Below are 19317 nucleotides of genomic sequence, written 5' to 3' on the forward strand. Positions count from 1 at the left end.
CTGCTCCTACACACCTGATACAAATGATCAGCTCATCAGCAAGCTTTGCAAAAACCCGATAGCAAATCTGGGGGTTGCAGTGGGGATCCATCCAAGACTGCTCTGCTTTAGATGTCGCTTTGGTTCATTTCCCTCGTTTAGGGAACAATTAAGGGAGAGGCCTTAGTTAGATGGATTGAATTGATCAAGGCATTTTAAGCTAATTAAGGTAATGCAATCAAACACGCTTCAAGTGCTTAATTAACGGGAGACTCAAAAACAAGTAAGGTTTCATTGAAAGCTCTTTGAGGATTGCTCGGCAAGCTTCTTGATATTTAATTTCGGGGGAAATGTGCACGTATTTTGGAATGATCCACGTTTCCGCGTTTGCCTCAAGGCGCCGGAGGAGGAGGTGGTGGCAGTATCGGACAGAACAACTTTACGCCAGAAGGGGGAGCCGCGTCCTCGGCTTCCAGGAGGCTCTCCACCAAGGAGCCCTGCCTTCCTCACGCAGAGGACGCTCTCGCATCCTCACGGCCCACTCCAGAGCCACGGAGAACCGCGGACCTCATCCGGGCGATGCTGCCCACCACGGACAGAGCTGCAGAGCATCTGGGGTGGACTCGGAACCGGCCGTCGCGATAGACAACGCGGACGCGGACGCGACAACGGGTGATGGTCGCAGCAGCGTCGCGCCAATTTCCAGCATGAAATGCAACAAAAACGGAGAATGCAGGAGGGACTCGGGCACCGGGAGCCTGCGCTCGATCATCTCCAAGCAGGAGAAGCAGAGCGGCGGCGGGTCGACGAGGGCCGAGGACGCAGGGAGCGCCAAGCGCGGTGCTTGTAACTCGACCACCGCCAGCATGGACGGCTCCATCACACCAGGCGGGTCCCTCGCTGGGGGACACGCAGGCGAGAGCGTTAACCCCGGAGCGAGCGGCATGCCCGAGAAAAAGGACCCCAAGGTGTCCTTCTCCAACGCACCGAGCCGGAAAGCCTCGTCGTCCCTGCACGGGCCGAGCCAGACCCCGCAGCCGAGGAACTCTGTCACTTTCCAGAAGCCGGAAGATGGACCCCAAATCGTCCCCGCCGAGGATGCAGAAACCCGAGGCAGCCAGGCCAGCTTCATGCAGAGGCAGTTCAGTAGTATGCTGCAGCCGGGAGTTAACAAATTCTCCTTACGCATGTACGGCAGCCAAAAGGCTGTGGAGAGGGAACAGGAGAGAGTCAAATCAGCCGGGAATTGGATTATCCACCCCTACAGTGATTTCAGGTAAGACCCTCGGTATGTGGGGTCCTCATTGTCCTCTACAACTTCATAGTGGGAGACCACATGCCTCTGATTTCCTCTACCATGACTTCTTATTAAACACGTCCTTTGCAACACGTGCACAAAATCCCACCCAAACAACCTGTTGTCAGTCAAATGGACTTAAGAGAGTTGCCGTCGTCAACTAAAATCGTGAAGTGTGTACAGTAGCACGTCTGGGATGGCCTGCTAACACATCAGCCACTCTTTGCATTGCATTGCGCTCGCGTGCAACCAAAGAGGGAAGCGCCCAAATGCGAAATGAAATCATTTAACGCATCGTGTAATTTATTTTTTATCGGATTGTGCTTTGCAAAAAAAAACTGGTAGGCTTGAGGTGGAGTGTAAATGGGTGCGCGCGCGCGCGATTCGCACAATAATGGAATGTCACCTTGAGCCAAAAGCATGCTCACTGGAGACATCCGCCTAGATCCTGCATCTTAATTTGTTTACTGAGGCTTAAACAAGCAGCAGAAATGAGGACAAATATTTTTTATTGTCCAATACGCACGCCAAGAGATCACTTTGTCTTATACGTGCACTTGACCTATCAGAGGCTGAATTGCACCGGGCATGTGTCGTCTCGGCGGCGTGGCTTTCAGAACCACTACGAGCGGACAGCTCCTTGAACCTCCCTCCACTCGCCATTATCGTCTGGCCCATTTGTATCAGATAACACCGAGTCGGTACACCACTTATGCGCTCAAACTTGAGTTAAACATAACTGGAGACCGCAGGCCACCGTGCAGAGACCTCTGCTCCCACGCAAAGACGAACCACAGCTGCTTTAACTCTCATTGTCATGCTAATGCATGCGTTGGTGAATATCCAAAGTCGAGCGTGATCACCAGGGTGCTTATTACTGTTGCGATGGAGCGCAGGAGTTGGAGCTCGTTGCATAAGTCGCATGGTAGTGACTCAGCGCTGCACCTGTCCTGCAGAAACGGCTGTGACGGGGGCCAAAACCTCATTTACCTTGACTTACGCGTCACCACAAGCCTGAAAGTCAGCAGTGCCTGTGGACTGCATGCAAAACTCTTGAACAATGAAGTTGGATTTTCGTCCCTTTTGGCAATAATGGCATAAGTTGAAACAATTTTGCAACAGTGTTTTGGATCTTTATTAGAGCCAAGGCCAAAATTTAAGATAAGAGCGTGGCAGCAAATGGTACAACATGGAGCAGAATGGCATACAATGATTTTTTTTTTGGCTTCAAGCTGTTTCTGCCACCCCAGTTGAAGTTTGGAGTCAAACTAATCATAAAACAAAGGAAATTAATTACAAGTCATGCTTTTAACCAAACCGTAACAAAAGTCTGTTAGCTAAATGCTAACTCATAATGGGAAATGCCATAGACGTGCTAACAAAACATCCATCAAAATAGCGGCATTTCTAAACATCTCATGGCCAACAGTGGAATCACAACCAAAATTGGTTGGTGTCATATTAATAATTTTGGGACTAATTAACTTTGGGCATTTAATAATTTCACATTTCTTGTGTGATTTTTCTCTAATCCCCCCCCACAAAAAAAAAATCTTGTGTTTTCAGTTTGTGAACATTTTTTTTCCCTCTCCATAGCAACTGTGTGGTCTTATCTGACTCCCTTTTTCTCCGTTTTTCAATACCCCCTCCCCCCCCCACCCCTAATGTCCGCTACAGGTTCTACTGGGATTTCACAATGCTGCTGTTTATGGTGGGCAACCTGATCATCATTCCCGTGGGTATCACCTTCTTCAAAGAAGAGACCACCACGCCCTGGATCATCTTCAACGTAGTCTCGGACACTTTCTTTCTCATGGACCTGGTGCTCAACTTCCGCACAGGAATCATCATTGAGGACAACTCGGACATCATTTTGGACCCTGAAACCATTAAGAAAAAATACCTAAAGACGTGGTTCATCGTGGACTTCATCTCATCCATCCCAGTGGATTACATATTCCTCATAGTGGAGAAAGGGATTGATTCCGAAGTGTACAAGACCGCTCGAGCCCTGAGGATCGTCCGCTTCACCAAGATCCTGAGTCTTCTGCGGCTGTTGAGGCTCTCAAGATTAATTCGCTACATACACCAATGGGAAGAGGTGAGTCTAAATGATTTTTTTTTTTTTTCCATTAGATCAACTTCTGGCACACAGATTGAACATACCCCCGATTTAGCAGATGTCAAAAAGTCATAGATTAGCTGGCGTGTACCCAACAAACTGCTCACGCTCTGAACTCCTTAGGGCTCAGTATTAATGTTCTCACCTCCCGCCTCATGGTGAGTGCTGCATAATGTCAGCAGGATGTTTGAGCCTTAACAAACTTTGCATTCTAATTACTGTTATTGTCACACATACACACCCCTCCGCCCCTCGCTGCGCCCACCTCCCTGTTTCTCACTGTCTGACCTGGAAATCCCACAGGCAGCATCAGGCAGTCTAATAAGCAGCCTATTATCAGTGCAAACACAGTTAATCAATTAAGGCAGCGCTGAAAGAGCAAGTTGGACAGACTGGGAATAACACTCAGCACAAACGGCGAGGTTGGCTCCCATCAAAAGTGGGACAATTTTTTCTGGAGAAGTTTTTTTGTGGTGAAGTGACAGAAGGTTAGGGTTAGGGTTAAGAAAAAAACTTTCTATGTGATCAGTTCCAAGAACTTTTTTGGGGAAAAAAAATCAACAAAAATGAGCTTGTTTACAATTATTATTTCTATTAATTAAGTACAGTTCAAGTTGATTTAATGTATGAGTTCAATTTTTAAATATTTTTTTATTTAAGTTTTCGTCGACTTTGGAGCTTCTGCTGTGATTGTCCATTTTAAAATCAAGCAGGGAAGGTTAGCATGGCTGTGGCGTGGCAGACAGCTTGATTTACTCCCCAAAAGATGCTCTTTGCCTACGCTAAGCCCCGGGCACCAGTCCGACTCCAAGGAGAGGAGGTCCGGCAATGTCATGAGCTCCTTCGACTTTGCGTTTCTGCCACTATTGGCAGCGTGGTGTTGGCATTTTGCAGTGCTGAGCGGTGCGTTGGGCCTCCGCTGCTCACTTGACCTTTGGATAATTGGATTTTTGAAGATATGATGTGACACACACACACACACAGATTGATGCATGATGGGAAGTGATACTTGGCATGCATGGAGAATGAGAGTGGAGATGAGGGGTTGAGTGAGTGTCATCTCCCCTCCCCATCATGGAAAGTCTCATCACTTATTTCATTTGGGACCTTGTAGATTTGCTCACATAGGACGCCGTAGAGTTGCACTCGCAGGTAAAAACAATCGCAGCAGACAAAGAAATCTGGTAAAGGTTAAACAGTCATTTAAGAAGTTGAACACGTGGCGTGTGAGAGGACAGCCCCATTCCACTTGATTGGAAAGTATCACTTCTCCCTCAGCTGCACTGACCTATTTTCTTCGTTCTCCGTTGCATGAGGTGTGCGTTGACTGCTCTCACGTCAAATGGAATTTATATTTTTTGTTGAATTTGAACAATTAAACAGTACAATTCTTGCCTGATGTATTTACTAACCACTTTAAAATCGTTTTCCTAATATTTTTCAAGATGCGGCCATTTTTTTTCTGCTTTGACTTGTGAGCACAACCCATATATGCATTGTAAGGTGACATTGAACTCTACTCATTTAACAAAAATGCACCACTTTGGCCAACGGGAACACTTTTCAGTTATTTATTGGATGTCAGGAGAGCACACAGAATCTGCTGTTGGCCACAGCTCACACCCAAACGCTCACACATATATTTGATGTCACATGTCAGGTGGGTCCTCCTTGATATACAGGAGGTGAAAGCTGATTGGCCAAAGTCTTTGTCCACTTCATGATTGACATCTAAGAAGACACAGACTATCAGTTGTTAAGTAGCATAATGGTACTTGTCCATCATGTGTGTGTACAGTGTCGGTCCTCACACATGATGGCATGTGTGTGTGTGTGTGTGTGTGCATTTGAGAGTGCTCACTGATGGCATGCGTCTTGTCTGCTCCCTGCTGTGTGTGTAATGCGGGACTGATGGGAGCCTGTCATCCCCGCTCATTTATCAAACGGTGTAATCTTAAGGAGACCGAGAAGCTGAGCAGGTTCCGTTTCTGTGTGAAATTTAAATGCGGGTGCTCGACAGTTATTTGCAAAAAAAAAAAGCATCCTCACAGTAGAATTGATTCTTGTCGGATTTTCATGATGTCTCTACCGCACTCCAGATCTTCCATATGACCTATGACCTGGCCAGTGCTGTGATGCGGATCATCAACCTGATTGGCATGATGCTGCTGTTGTGTCACTGGGATGGCTGCCTCCAGTTCCTGGTTCCCATGCTGCAGGAGTTCCCCTCTGACTGCTGGGTGTCCCTCAACAAAATGGAGGTGAGAAACATAACTCGAAATCAATGTCATCTTGAACTTCCAGTGACCAACAAGACTGTGAAAGCGATAACACCGCATTTAACATGCCTGCTCCTCATTCACTGATGAGTCACATGACGAGGGAAAACGGCTAATCGGGCCCAAATGGCTGCACGAGCAGCTCAGATCGAGATTTTTAGCACGCTGCGTGAATCCCCCCCAGTCGCTTCAACATGGTGTGGTGACCACAGGAAAGATAAAAGAGGGGAAGGAATATACTAGCTGGACAGCTGGGCTCTTTGTTGCCATGCATCTCCCTGAGAGATAAAAGCTGCTTGTTTATACGTCTGTCTGTCGGCCTTTTAGCGCGTGTGGGGAAACCACAGGCACATGGCCAAATGCACTTTTAAACAGATTTGTTCTTTTCTCGTCATCGAGTTAAAATCACGTACTGCCCTTTTGATTTTACCTTCGCTGTCACTTTTGTTTTTACTGCTACACAAAATTAATGAGATCATAAAACAAGACCCCGTGTCGATCGGGAAGTTCTTTACATGGCTGAGTGAAGGATGACTCGGCCGTTTGGTTCAGTCTGACGTTGATGACGTCTTCTGATTGACAGGACACTGACACGTCCGTTGCGTTCTCCCTTTGCCGAATGAGAGTCCCCAGAGAGCCGTCACTCTCAAAGTAAAGAACCGCTCTGGCGTGGGGCAGCCTGGCTACAGCCACCTGAGACCACCACCCTATTGAGTGGCTGACAACTTGTAACATTAGCCGTTGTGTTGCAGCCAGGCCATCCATCAAAGCTCACACCCCTACAGTGGCTTTGGTGGCCCTCGAGCAGGACCCATGGAGGGCGTTGAGAACATTGTGTAACACTGGATGACATCCGCCAGCCAGTAATTGGATTCGGTAGAACTTGTAACACCTCAGGGACTGAGGCAGTTTTCATTATGTACCACAACTTCTATCCATTAATTTCACTTGGTTTGTATGGGGTGAAGCGAAAGTGAGCCTCGTCCATCACAACCATTTAAAAGGTGTAGTGATGTCCAAGGGACCACCGTTATAACCAACAAGCAATTTGGGCACCACTGCTTTGGCGGAATATTATTTTATTTTGCACCGAAGGAGGATTGACCTATACAGGCTATTTATTTGCATCTGTATGTGTATTTTGGGAATCTCAGCTACATTTAAATGGGTAAATGATTAACAAAATTAGCTGGAAAATAAATCAAGTCTAAATAATAAATCCATTTTGAATTTTTTTTTATTATTTTCTATTTCCAATTTTGCGGACCACCTGCAATACCACCATGGACCACGAGAGGGCCGCGGACCACCGGTTGACAATCCCTTTATAAAGAATATAAATATTCAGAATTAGCAGGTATGGTTGGAGAAAACCATGTGGAACAAGGATAATTTGTGTATTCACTATGCTACAAAAAAATTGCAGAAGATAATCAATGACACTTTCATGTTCCATTAAGTGTAGCGCCTGAGCCAGGAGGTGATTAGCTTAGCATAAAATATCTCTCAAAGTGCAAAGATAGCAGCACCTCAAGCGGTGCTGTAATGCATAGTTAAGTTTATTGCCCCCCAAAAAAATGCCCTAGTGAGACATTAGAGAAGGAAAGTGCAAACCATATTTACTGCAGTTACAATTTTTTTTTCTACAAATGTGCAAGAGAAAAGCCATTTCATAGATAACAAATTAATCGCTCTAAATAATCACCATTGGATGTTGGGATATTTTTGGATTAAGATAAACAAAACCCAGCCTGATCAAAGATAATCCTCCATTTTTTATCTCATGACTCTTCGCCATGTTCCAATCAATACAATGTACAAAGAGGCATTTTGGGCTCATCAAAAAGTCGATGTGCAACTGATGGAGATGTTGATTAGCAACAAAAACAGCAATATTTCCCAAATGGAAACCTCTTGGGAGAGCTGTTGAGACTCCCTCCTCTCTCTTGACGGAGTTATTTCAGAATCAAAGTGCTCATTGTTCATCTATTATTCAATCTGTTGCACTCCACTGTTTCTCTTTCAGTTTCCACTTCCACTATTTAGCCTCAGCCCACTTGGTGGAGCTGTGTTTATTTTTGGAGTCTTCTATGAACAACGTTGCTGTAGGCCTTCTAACATTGTTCATGTTTCTGTTGTTTGCATTTATTCTTTTGCTCTAAGGCTACATTTCTCGGCGGACATGGCAGCGGAATTGAAATGATTTTTTTTCTCCCTAAATTTTCTCTCTCCTCTGAATATGAAAACAAGCAGCTGACGACCAGAGTCAATGTTATGCATCTTTTTTAACCGGATGTATTTAACAACCTCTCCTTATCGTTTTTCCCCGAGGACGTTATTTCTCATCCTCAGCTGATGAGGCCTCGAAGAATTCCCTCTCCTCTTCCTTCTTTGTTTTTGTAATGCAAGCCTGCCCCTTGAGTTCTTATTTATCTAAGTGCTTTTCCATGACCCCGCTGTCCCCCAAGCCTTTTTTACCTCCAGCTCCTCAGGACACTGCTCACCTTCAAAATCTTTTTGATTCAAACAACACATTTGACTGATTGATTATCCTTCCATTTTTTTTCCATATCAGAACGACACCTGGTCCGAGCTGTACTCCTTTGCCGTCTTCAAGGCAATGAGCCACATGCTGTGCATCGGATACGGCCGTCAAGCCCCAGAAAGTTTGTCCGATATCTGGCTCACCATGTTGAGTATGATTGTGGGAGCCACTTGCTACGCTGTCTTCATCGGCCACGCAACAGCCCTCATCCAATCCCTGGACTCCTCCAGACGGCAATATCAAGAAAAGGTCAGTCATAGAAATTCATTGTTTCTGAAATTAGCCACGTCTCGCTGTCTTATAAATAGTCTGAATCACCTCGTTGACATTTTTTCTTCCCTTGAGTGATTTAAAATCTATTGAAGCACACACATTGGCAACTATAAATAGCACTCCTTGGACACAACGTGAGTGATTTGCATGTTTTGAGGTCCTGGGTGTAAATCTACGCTCCATAGAAATGATGGATGGATTAAAGATGTTTTTTGTATTAATGCGATTGTGGTTTGCGGTGGTTTATTTACCACAATGTTTCGAATATGTTGGTTATCCTAATTACCCTAGAAAAAAAATCTGTATTATTTTCCACTTGTTGACTGAGGTGATGATTGGATTTGGGTGAGCTGAATCTGGTCCCCATTTTAAAGCTGTAAAGTAAATTGAATGCAACACCCTTAGAAAATGTTGTTGGGTGTTAGTTAGATGGGTTAGTGGGAAACACCACAGCTTACAAAAAAACAAAATGTGAAGACTTGTAAAAATCTGCTGTAGGCCACTACTCACACTCACACTGACCTCTGCTATTACTCCACACCGCTTTAAGGCACACATCCAACACACAAATACTACAACACGTGCGGTAATTACATTTGAAGCCTTTTATTACATTTCATTATGTTTTACAACATGGTGCTATTGTTCTTAATTAAAAAACACTCAAGGGACTTTATTTCAATGGGGGACATTGATTTGCGACAGCATATGAGTAAATTAAAGCAGAATGTAATAAAGGTACCACTTTATTAGGATCAGAACGTGTTTCTGTCATGCTATCAGACACACAATGAACGAGGATGGCGAGATCAGAGCTGCAGTCGTGGCCTGTGCAGGAAACAGAGCAGCCTCTCTGTTTCTAAGCAGAGTCTCTTCAAGTGGGGTGCAGGGGGTCGCTGCTCGCTCCCAGCAGCCAATCAGAGGCCACGGGTGTGTTCAGCCAGGTAGAGGCTACACATCGCCAGGGGCGGAGCCTGCGTGGCCGCGCTAATGTGATGATGTGGAAAGGAGACAGAGGGACGAGGGGCGGGAGAGTGTGTGATATGATGTCCCCCTTGGGCAGCGGTAGAATTGATGAGGCAGCAGACCTGTGTGTCCTGCCAATGTCATCTTGAAGGCAGCGTCGTTAAACATGGCCGCCTCCACGACTGGGTTGGAATTTAGTTGGAGACAGAGGTGACTTGGGATGCCAAATGACCTACATACGTGTTTTCCAAGATGCGAGCTGGACTTTTTATTTTTTGCTTGGGACATGAGTGCATCCATCTATATTGAACAAACATTGAATTTTGCTGATTAAAGATACTCCATTTTCACGCCACAACTGCCAAATGCAAACAATACACCAAAGCTGCAATGCATCATGGGAATGACGGGATAACCTATTGAGCCTCTTTTAATTTCTTTCCACCCTGCATCCCTTAATGTCTTTATTCGCTCTCTCTCTTCCTCTTTGCTGGTGGTGTCCTTGAGAGATGCAGTGCTGTACTGCTAGCTGGCTGCTAAAGGGAGCGGCATGGGGGAGGGACGGGGGGGAGGGTGTTGGGGTAACGTGGGAGATGGAGAGGCCTTGTTGTCACAAGGAATCCTCGTGCACTGCAAATAGTGGCTGGGCTATTTTACACTGTTTACATTGCTTTTGTCAGCGTTTATTCATGGCTAGCGCGTTGTATCTGGATGAGTTGAAACAGTCACTTCCACAATTTATATTTTGTTAAATGTTTCTGGCCCTTTACAGGGCAAGGAACTGTATTTTATTTGAGCCATATATTGGGTAGCACCTTGTGATTGAGCATCTTATAAAAATCTAAATAAATTTGAATTTCATTAGTATGTGAAGTGATTCATGCCATTTAGTGTATGGATTAGTGTTGTTCTTCACTTTGAGCTTATTAAATCAACAGTGAATTCTATTAAGATGTAAATGCTAGCAACATCATATCATAATAATGAAAAAAAAAATCATACACACCCTAAAAGTAGCTTCAAAAAGGTGGTCTGCGCCGTTGTGGGCTTGAAGTCGATCGATTTGCTCGGTTATTTCGTCAGCGCTGTCATTAAACTTGAATCTGCTCTCTTCTCGTGTTGCCGGGCCAACTCGTCACAATTCCCAGGACGAGCGAGACACTGTGCAGACTCTGTGCAGTCTGAGCCGGTTGACGCGATGCAGTACATGACAGGAAGCAACAATGTTGTCTTCCTGTGCTCGCTTCTGTCTCCATGCGTCTGTCACAATAGTGCTCCATCTTCTGCAAACCAGACAGCCTGTCACTGATCACTTCAATTATCCTGAAGCAGGCTGACCTTGCAAAGATCTTTAGTCAAACCCACATGATTTGTTTTAAATACAAAAGCAGAATGTGTGTATGATGTTCAAATTCATATCAGTCGCCTTTGGTTGGCTTTTTTTTCATTTAAGACTTCATTGAGGGTGAGACCCCACAGAATGTTGATCCTCCCCACATGCACTTTTGTGAATAAATGTCAGACAAGACAAGCTCCGACTTAGCCGCTATCTGATGTTCCTCACTTTGGTGAATGTGCTTTATAAGATAATGAGGCGATTTAGCCAGGAATGAAGTGAATGAATTATACATTCTCATGGCCGTCTGGGATGAGCTTGAATTAGAATTCCTGTTGCGGGAGAAAAGCGCAGGCGGACGAACAAAATAAAGTGAAGGCAAGTGAATGCTTCAATTGGTCACTGAATGACAAATGAGAATGAGTTGCTAATTTGGATGAGAAAATGTCAGCAGAAAGTTGAGCTGCCACATACGTCACCCAATGGACGTCATTTTCTCTCATTTAGCAGTTGTCAGTCCCCCCCGGCGGCCGCTGTGACGCACCGACTAATTGCTTGCTCCATCTCCTCTGTGAAACTTCATCTTTTGTTTTTTCACACTGTGTCCAGCCATTAGCACATTGTAAAGTAAATGTAAAGTAGATTAGATTGCCATAGCAACACATTAAAGCTGAAATCTGATTGGACGGCACAAATATAGGCAGAGAAATACGGTAAAATGACGATATTAGACTGTTGGGAATAAAGGAACACAATTTCATGGAAGAAATATTACATGTAGGTCAGTGCTCCTGAAAATGTCTATCACAGTCAGAGCTCAAAATGCAGCAGAAAAAAGGGGGTCAGGTGTGGAACATCCGCTGCTCAGACAGAGAGCGTCAGGTTCTCCTCAACACCTCTCAACAGCTCCATTTTGCTCCCAATCAGCGCCTCTTCATTTACACTATGAAAAGGACACCAGCTGCAGCGCTTACTTATTTTGACGCGTCAGCTAAAACTTGCGACACGCTTGGCTTGTTCTGCACTTGTCAAGAAAGTGACTCACTCATGCAGGTGAGACTTGTGGAGCATCACACCATTATATTGTCCCTCATCTGGAACAATTCAACATGACATAGTAGTTCTGGACCACAATAACATTGGAGTCCAACCCTGAACTGCTTAAAACGTGAAGGAGATATGCTAACAGTTAGCTAGCAGCTAACTACTAGCCACAGTCTGAGGATGTTTTTGCCCCCCCCTCCCTTATTTTTCCGTCTTCCCTTGCGTCTGCTTTAATTCCGGCTGCGTGACATCAGCGATGATGCCCAATGTGTTCTAATGGCTGTGCGTCAGAGGCCATAGTCATCCGCCAACTGTGATTCATTTAATGCTCCTCTCTAGTCCCTGAAACTGAGAGACTATTCACAACAAGAGCTGTACAATTTCTGTACGGTCCATATGAAGTGGAAACGATCACTCTTAAAGTGAAGTGAAGCCCCCCCTGAGCTGAAGTAGAAAATATTTACTCTGCAGGACATGTACGTGAACATTGGAAACATGAGTTTCATACATTGAGGCTAATCTCAGTAAATCACAGCAAATCAAATCAGGACACATTCTATAGGGAAATAAAAATGTACCGATACTTTGTGACGGTACTTAAAGAGATAAATAGTCTGATGACCTTCTCATGTGCTGAGTTGTCATATTTTTTTTTTTTCCAGATAGCGGCTTTGCTATTACCAAGTGCTCCATTTAGCTCAACTATACAGTCTGCCTGTTCTCTTTTCTGCCTCATTTATCATCTGTCGGCAAACCGTCGGTAAACAGCGGAGGCCCTTTATTATTGGGGGTTTGTGAATGAGCCTGCTTATAGTGAGCTTCCGCGACTAATTGACGCTCTCCCCCAAAATGATTATGATGAGGGATCGCTGATTGATCTCCTGCATGCACTCCAGTGTGTCCGTTGATGTCTCCACAAGCCAGACTCTGTGCGAATGAAAGGAGCGGCTTCCATTAGCCGGGGGACAATTGTGTTCTCTCCCACAACGGCGCAAGCAACCATTTTTAACTGCGAAAATAACAATACAAAAAAAAATAGGGCCCACAAAATTGTCAATATGGGGGAATGTCAGCATCACTGTTTTTAAATATTAGTTTAATTAAAGACTCTAAATTTCCCATGTGTCAATGTAGTAAGCGCAACTGGATATTCGTGCCATATATATATATTTATATTATATATATGTGCCATATAAGTGATCAATCCAGGATGTATCCCACCTTTCTGCCAGTCAGCTGGATAAGCGCCAGTTCACCCACGACCCGAATGAGGACAAGCACCATAAAAAATGGATGGATGAATATTATCTATTATTCATGTGTGCGTTTTACCAGAACAATTGCCTGACATGAGTCGATTTCATTCTGCGCAATCGCAGATAAAAATAACTTTTTGATTTAAAAAAAAAAAAACGTCCTGAGGATTTTATAGAAAATTCATAATTTTAGGGATGATTTTTGATCTCATTAGATTGTTTACCATCCACTTTGTCCAACCTGCTCCTTTCTTTAGTACAAACAAGTGGAGCAGTACATGTCCTTCCACAAGCTGCCTGCCGACTTCCGTCAGAAGATCCACGATTATTACGAGCACAGATACCAGGGCAAGATGTTTGACGAGGAGAGCATTTTGGGAGAACTCAGCGAGCCGCTCCGAGAGGTGAGACTTGGGAATGCCATTGTTTGCTGTTCTCTTTGAATGCATCTCATCTTGCTCATCGTTCCGCCTTCAGGAAATTGTCAACTTCAATTGTCGCAAGCTGGTGGCGTCCATGCCCTTGTTTGCCAACGCCGAGCCCAACTTTGTCACGGCCATGTTGACCAAACTGCACTTTGAGGTATTTCAGCCACATGATTACATCATACGGGAGGGCACCATCGGGAAGAAAATGTATTTCATCCAACACGGAGTCTGCAGCGTCATCACCAAAGGCACACTTGCGATGAAACTCTCTGATGGCTCCTATTTTGGAGGTAAGTGTTCTTGTTATGTTACAAAGCAGTGTTTTTTTTTTTTTTTTTTTAATTCGACACATTATTTCAGAGATCTGTCTGTTGACGAGGGGCCGACGCACAGCCAGCGTCCGAGCAGAGACGTACTGTCGACTCTATTCTCTGTCTGTGGACGACTTCAATGAGGTACTAGAAGAATATCCCATGATGAGACGAGCTTTTGAGACGGTGGCTATCGACCGATTAGATCGCATAGGTAAGTAATTTTGTTTGGCCTAAAAAATTCATTGACAAGCATTTGTGCAATTTGAAACTGCTTGATTGAAAATATAAAATATAAAATACATATTTTCTTCTCTTCTTCAGGTAAAAAGAATTCCATCCTGATGCACAAAGTTCAGCACGATCTCAACTCCGGCGTCTTCAACAACCGTGAGAACGAGATGATCCAGGAGATTGTCAAGTTCGACCGCGAGATGGTGAAGCTGGTGGACCTGCAACGGCCGCGGGCGATGTCAATGACGCCTTCCATCGGCGGTATCTTCGCTCCCCCTGGCCAACAGTCGCAAACCGGTTCCGCTATCGCCACCCTCCAGCAGGCCGTGGCCATGAGCTTCTGCCCTCAAATGGCGAATCCGCTCGTGGGTCCGGGAACTTTACAGTCTCCTCGTATGGTGCGAAGGTTCCAGGTGATGCAGAACTTACAAAGCCCGGTCTCCATGTCTCCTCTTCAATCGCAACCCCCTCAGACGTTCGGAGGAGCATTTGGATCCGCCATCTCCAGCCCGCCCGTTCAGAGCCCCTTAGCGGCTTCAGGACGGACTTTCCAGTACATGGCCAGCGTGGGCCCGTCGGGGTCCCAGTTGTCCTTAGTACAGCACCACGTACCCAGTCCCACACAGACCCAGCAGAGGCCCGCCTCACACAAGAGTACCCACTCCCTTCACACGGGGAGCTTGAGCCAGGATAGCCGAGCACTGTCCGCCTCCCAGCCTTCACTTCCCCAGGAGGGAGGGCCGCAAGCTGCATCTGCGGTCCCCAGCCCTCCTCCCTCCACGCGCACCTCCAATACGTCCATCGGACCCCCGCACCCCAACCTGCCCGGGCCCTCTGGGGTAGGCAGATCGGCGGGCGCTCAACAGAGGGTAGCCTTCGCATCCACGCCTCCTCCTAGTGCTCCTGCCGCGACTGGGCCAGTAGTAGCAGGAGCTGCTGGATCAGGTCCCCCGGACTCTGGCGTTCCCAAGAAAGATTCCATCGTCAGCCTTCCGGAGCTAGACTCTGCCAGATCTCGGCTGTCTTCCAACTTGTGACCCATTTGAAGAAAGAGGCCTTTTTTGTAGGTGAATCTGTTTGTTTCGGGTCGCTCGATCCCAACGACCAATCGGCCGTCCAGTCATTGGGGCCTGGATGTCAGCTGAGGGAGACGAGTCTCAAAGTCACGCTGGCACTTTGAGCGAGGAGAAGTCTATACAATGAAACTAGCATAACGTGAGGTTGAACTGGTCTGGGGCAGCCAGCACCTTTCTTCTTAGTATCACCCCTTACACTCTGCTTCCAAACACCAACTGTATATCGCTGTCTTTACTGTAAAGATATTTAGATGATTAATGTAACATTTGCATACTGTGTAGAATCCATGCGATGCAATCTAGCAGGAGCTGGACTTGAAACATGAAAAATCAGGGACTCGAGGTCAAACGACAATGACATTTTCAATGTTGAAGTGTTTTGAGTGCTTTTTATTTTACGTAGAAGCTGTCGTAGCAAAATAACACATTGCTCTTCATTTTTCTTTCAGATAGTAATGGACCAAAACGAAAAAAAAAAAAGAAAAAAAATCATGTTGTAGACCGCTGGTCGATCTTACATTGAAATGTAAATATTTGAGGAAAAAGAGGAATATTATATTCATTGTATCTACCCAAACCAAAGTTGAGCTCGAACACAAAGTCTGGTTGTGTCTGTATCAACTAAAAAAAAAAAAAAAAAAAAAAAAGAAACATAGAAGAAAATGCCATTTATTTAACTGCCTTGATTCAATGTTAGAAGCCATATATTTGGTTTGTGCGTTTGTTTATATATATGTGGGCGTACGTCGGTGTGCGTGAGTTTGTTTTGGGCTTTTGTTTTCGGAGAATGAACTCCCCCTCTCTCTCTCTCACTCTGCTTCGTCAGGGCTTGATTAGTTTGGCGTGCTGACAGCGTCGCTGACCACCTCTCGCAAAAACATCCGCCAAGTGGCCCGACCTTTGCTCAGCATTGCGATTGTAAACCCGGAAGCGAAAGGCGCTTAAATAATCTCAGCTTTATCGAAAGGAGACGTCGGAGAACATCACATATTGTAAACTTGCTTGTTTTTTCTCTCGGTTTATGAACACATGCAATATAATTCTGCAATACTCTACCCCGCCTATATATCAATATATATGAATATAGATATCGAAACATGTTGTACAGGAAAGTGATTTCTTTTCCCTTCATTTGGATCGTGAACTTTTTAAAGAATCCAGCAGCTGTTGTGGCTTCACTTGAGCTATTGTAATACAGTGACCATGTTGTTAACTTAACCAAAAATCTTTGAAGGGATTGGAGGCTGTGCAGTATCAGGAAGGAAAAAAAAAAACATTTTAAAAACAATCTAGTTCATTCAGAGCAACAAGAATTGTCAAAGCTCCATTGGTGATTCTGCTCCGAGTCCAAATCGTCCCCCTAAACTGCAAATGAATGTCTCAACATTTTGATTGACGATCCGAGGATTGCGTTGAGGCTTGTATTTCTTCTCGAATTATTTCCAACCTTCTCCTACTGAATGTACGCTAATCAGATACGAACTGCCATGTAAATAAAGGGACGATGGTTTGATGATGCTTTTATGATGCAAAGAGGTTGCTGCTGCTGCTGCTGCTGCTGCTTTTAAGAAAACTTGACGATGCTTCTCCAGGTTGCTGTGTTTTTCCCGTATGCTATCACCGCCATCCCATCACCGCATCAAACGATGTACTGAGGTCGAAAAATAGCGAGCAGAAGGAGGAGATGTCATTATTAAGCACCTCGTGTTGCACTACAACCTTGTGATCATAATGAAAATCAATGCTCCATTTTCCTAAAATGCTTCTCCCGGCCCCATTATGTGGTTAACTTGTCGAAAAGTGGATTCAATTCTAGCTGAGCTCGGCAGATGATTTAGCGGATTCGCAAACAAGGCGTCGTTTTCAACATTTCCGCCGTTAGCATCGATCCGGAGCTAAACTAGTAAAACTGATGCGATGGACTTTTCACTCAGGTTTGCTTCCTTTGGAGAGAGATGTATTGATCGCTGCAGCCAAGTGGGCTATTGATTGATACCCACTTGTTTGTTCTCCCCCATAATCAACATGTGGCTCATTTTAAATGGACCCATTTTCAATTAGTCCTGTTTTTTCAAACCACGTCTTCTGAATCTGCTCTTGAAACAAGGTTTAGGTGATTGTTTTAATCAAAGGGCTTCATCTCATAGCTTGAAAACACTTTTTTTTTTTAATTGTCATGTAAACATGGCGGGTCCCGATGCGGCGACCCTTTTCATCAGCAACTTTCTATTGCTTTTTTTCCTATGGGAAAGGTACAGTACAGTACAGTACATGGCGAAAGGCCAATACGATTGTGAATGAATCGAGTCCGTAGCTCGTCGTGTGCTTCGATAACTGTCGCGTTGCAATCAATTGGTCCTCTTCCCTGTTCCTTTTTGTGCTAAAACCAGAGTTTGCCCTATTAAGCTGCTAGCAGGACTCTGCTGATATTATTTGAAGTGAGTCAATGAGAGCAAAAATGGCGGGAGAGCTAAAAAATGTTTCAAGGCAATATCAGACAATTGCATTGCATCCGTCCAGTAAGTCGTTTGTAAGTCACTCCCACGGAAAGGATGACAAGTAAGAACCCTTGACCGTCACGGCCAAGCAAATTCGATAGCGTCAAATAGTTCCGACTGGACCTTTCTGTCAGGTGGAGTGAGAAGCTCTCATATTTGTTTGACACTGACTGAAAATTATCGAGAGTACTCAAACCTCTCGTTTGTTGCCGTACCAGATATAAAGGGTACTGAATGCCTTGGTGTTGATATGTTAGCAAATCAGGGTCTTTTCTTTCTATGCGTCCTCTGATTTGTCCGTACAGTTTGTTTGGTTCTTGCTTTTACAATGTATATACCTTGTGCCTAGTGTATAATCTAGTTTCCACATAGTCTATTTTTGTGGTATGTATGTGCCTGTAAAAATGCAAATATGTGTTTTGGTTTTTAACTTGCAATATATATGTAAAAAGGAAGAAAAAAAAAAAACGCAGCTGAAAACTAATATTGCTAACTTAAAAATGACAATGTCAGTATTTATAATTTTCCCTGATTTGGGAAATCACAAAATTGCACATTTTTGTTGGTTTGAGCCTTCCAACACCATACTGCGCTGTATTCTGTGATTTCATGTTCTGTATATATGGTATACATAGAAATGGGGGCACATTGTTGTGTTTTTACCACAACCTGAACTATTTTATACAGTGAGAAGGTTCGCTCTGACAGGCTTCCGGTGGATATCAAAACGTTAGTTTGAACGACCAAATTGCAATGAAAATAAAACAAGTGGAGTATGCACAGTCGAGATCAAGTAGGCACACAATGGAAAATTGCTGCACAGCTTTTTTTTTCTTCTGTTGGTTTGATCTCACACAGACACACACACACACGCATCACAAACTTGTCTGCTAATTTGGTTTCTTGCATGCTTATTCAATTTCACAAGTGGGACCTTCAAATCTAGAAATTATCGTGCGCAACAATTTCATTTAGCAGTTGCAACCTTTGTGTCGTAGCTACTGTAGCCCGCTTAGCTAACCTAGGCCTTCTCTCTGTTTCAGGACTCGCTCTATCGTGTGCTTGAGTTTGTGCGTATGTGTGCGTGCGTGTTCCTGTGCCTTTCCTTCGATAATGTCGGTCCCACTTGAGAATACCATTCTATTTAGGGAGAGCTTGAAATACACACGAGCGAGCAAAAGTCGGACAGTTTGACACAATCGCCACTCGATTATCCGGAAGAACTAAACTGTGTAAATCTGCCGCTCGAGCACACGCAAAAGTAGCATTCCGTAGTCTCGGCTCTGTAACCGGAGGTACTTTACCAGCAACATGTAGAAAACAGCACAGACTATGTGACGCGAGAAGTGTCGTCGACCTTTGTTGGGAGGGGTCGAGCAGTCTGCAACCATCTTCTGCTTTAAAACAACTCCGGCTGTGTCTAAGTTGATGTCGACAAACAATCCAATCCAAGCTGCTCTCGGTATCCCAAAACGGCTGTCATGTCCGCCACCTCTGCTAAAGCCGACAACACAGAGCCACGCCCGGGTCTCTCTCAATAAGCTGGTCTGTCAGTCAGTGGCAATGTTGTTTAAGCGTTCGTAAAAAGACGATTACATTGATGTGCAATAAAAAGATGAGCGCATTGGCATAATGATCTGTGTGCGTGGACTTTTTTTGGGGTATGCATATCC

The 19317-nt window shown here is 44.7% G+C and overlaps 1 protein-coding gene across 1 annotated transcript; it reads left to right on the forward strand.

The window, feature by feature from the left end:
• The first annotated feature begins 269 nt into the window (after window positions 1-269).
• On the forward strand, window positions 270-19277 carry LOC125984980 (potassium/sodium hyperpolarization-activated cyclic nucleotide-gated channel 2). The gene is made up of 8 exons (XM_049747350.2): window positions 270-1255; window positions 2954-3377; window positions 5498-5659; window positions 8253-8471; window positions 13355-13501; window positions 13575-13815; window positions 13886-14050; window positions 14161-19277. Exons 1-8 carry the CDS (start codon window positions 330-332, stop codon window positions 15105-15107), a joined length of 3231 nt encoding a protein of 1076 aa, XP_049603307.1. The 5' UTR covers window positions 270-329; the 3' UTR covers window positions 15108-19277.
• The last annotated feature ends 40 nt before the right edge of the window (window positions 19278-19317 follow it).

Source organism: Syngnathus scovelli, chromosome 17 (assembly GCF_024217435.2).
Source record: "Syngnathus scovelli strain Florida chromosome 17, RoL_Ssco_1.2, whole genome shotgun sequence".
Taxonomy (NCBI): Eukaryota; Metazoa; Chordata; class Actinopteri; order Syngnathiformes; family Syngnathidae; genus Syngnathus; species Syngnathus scovelli.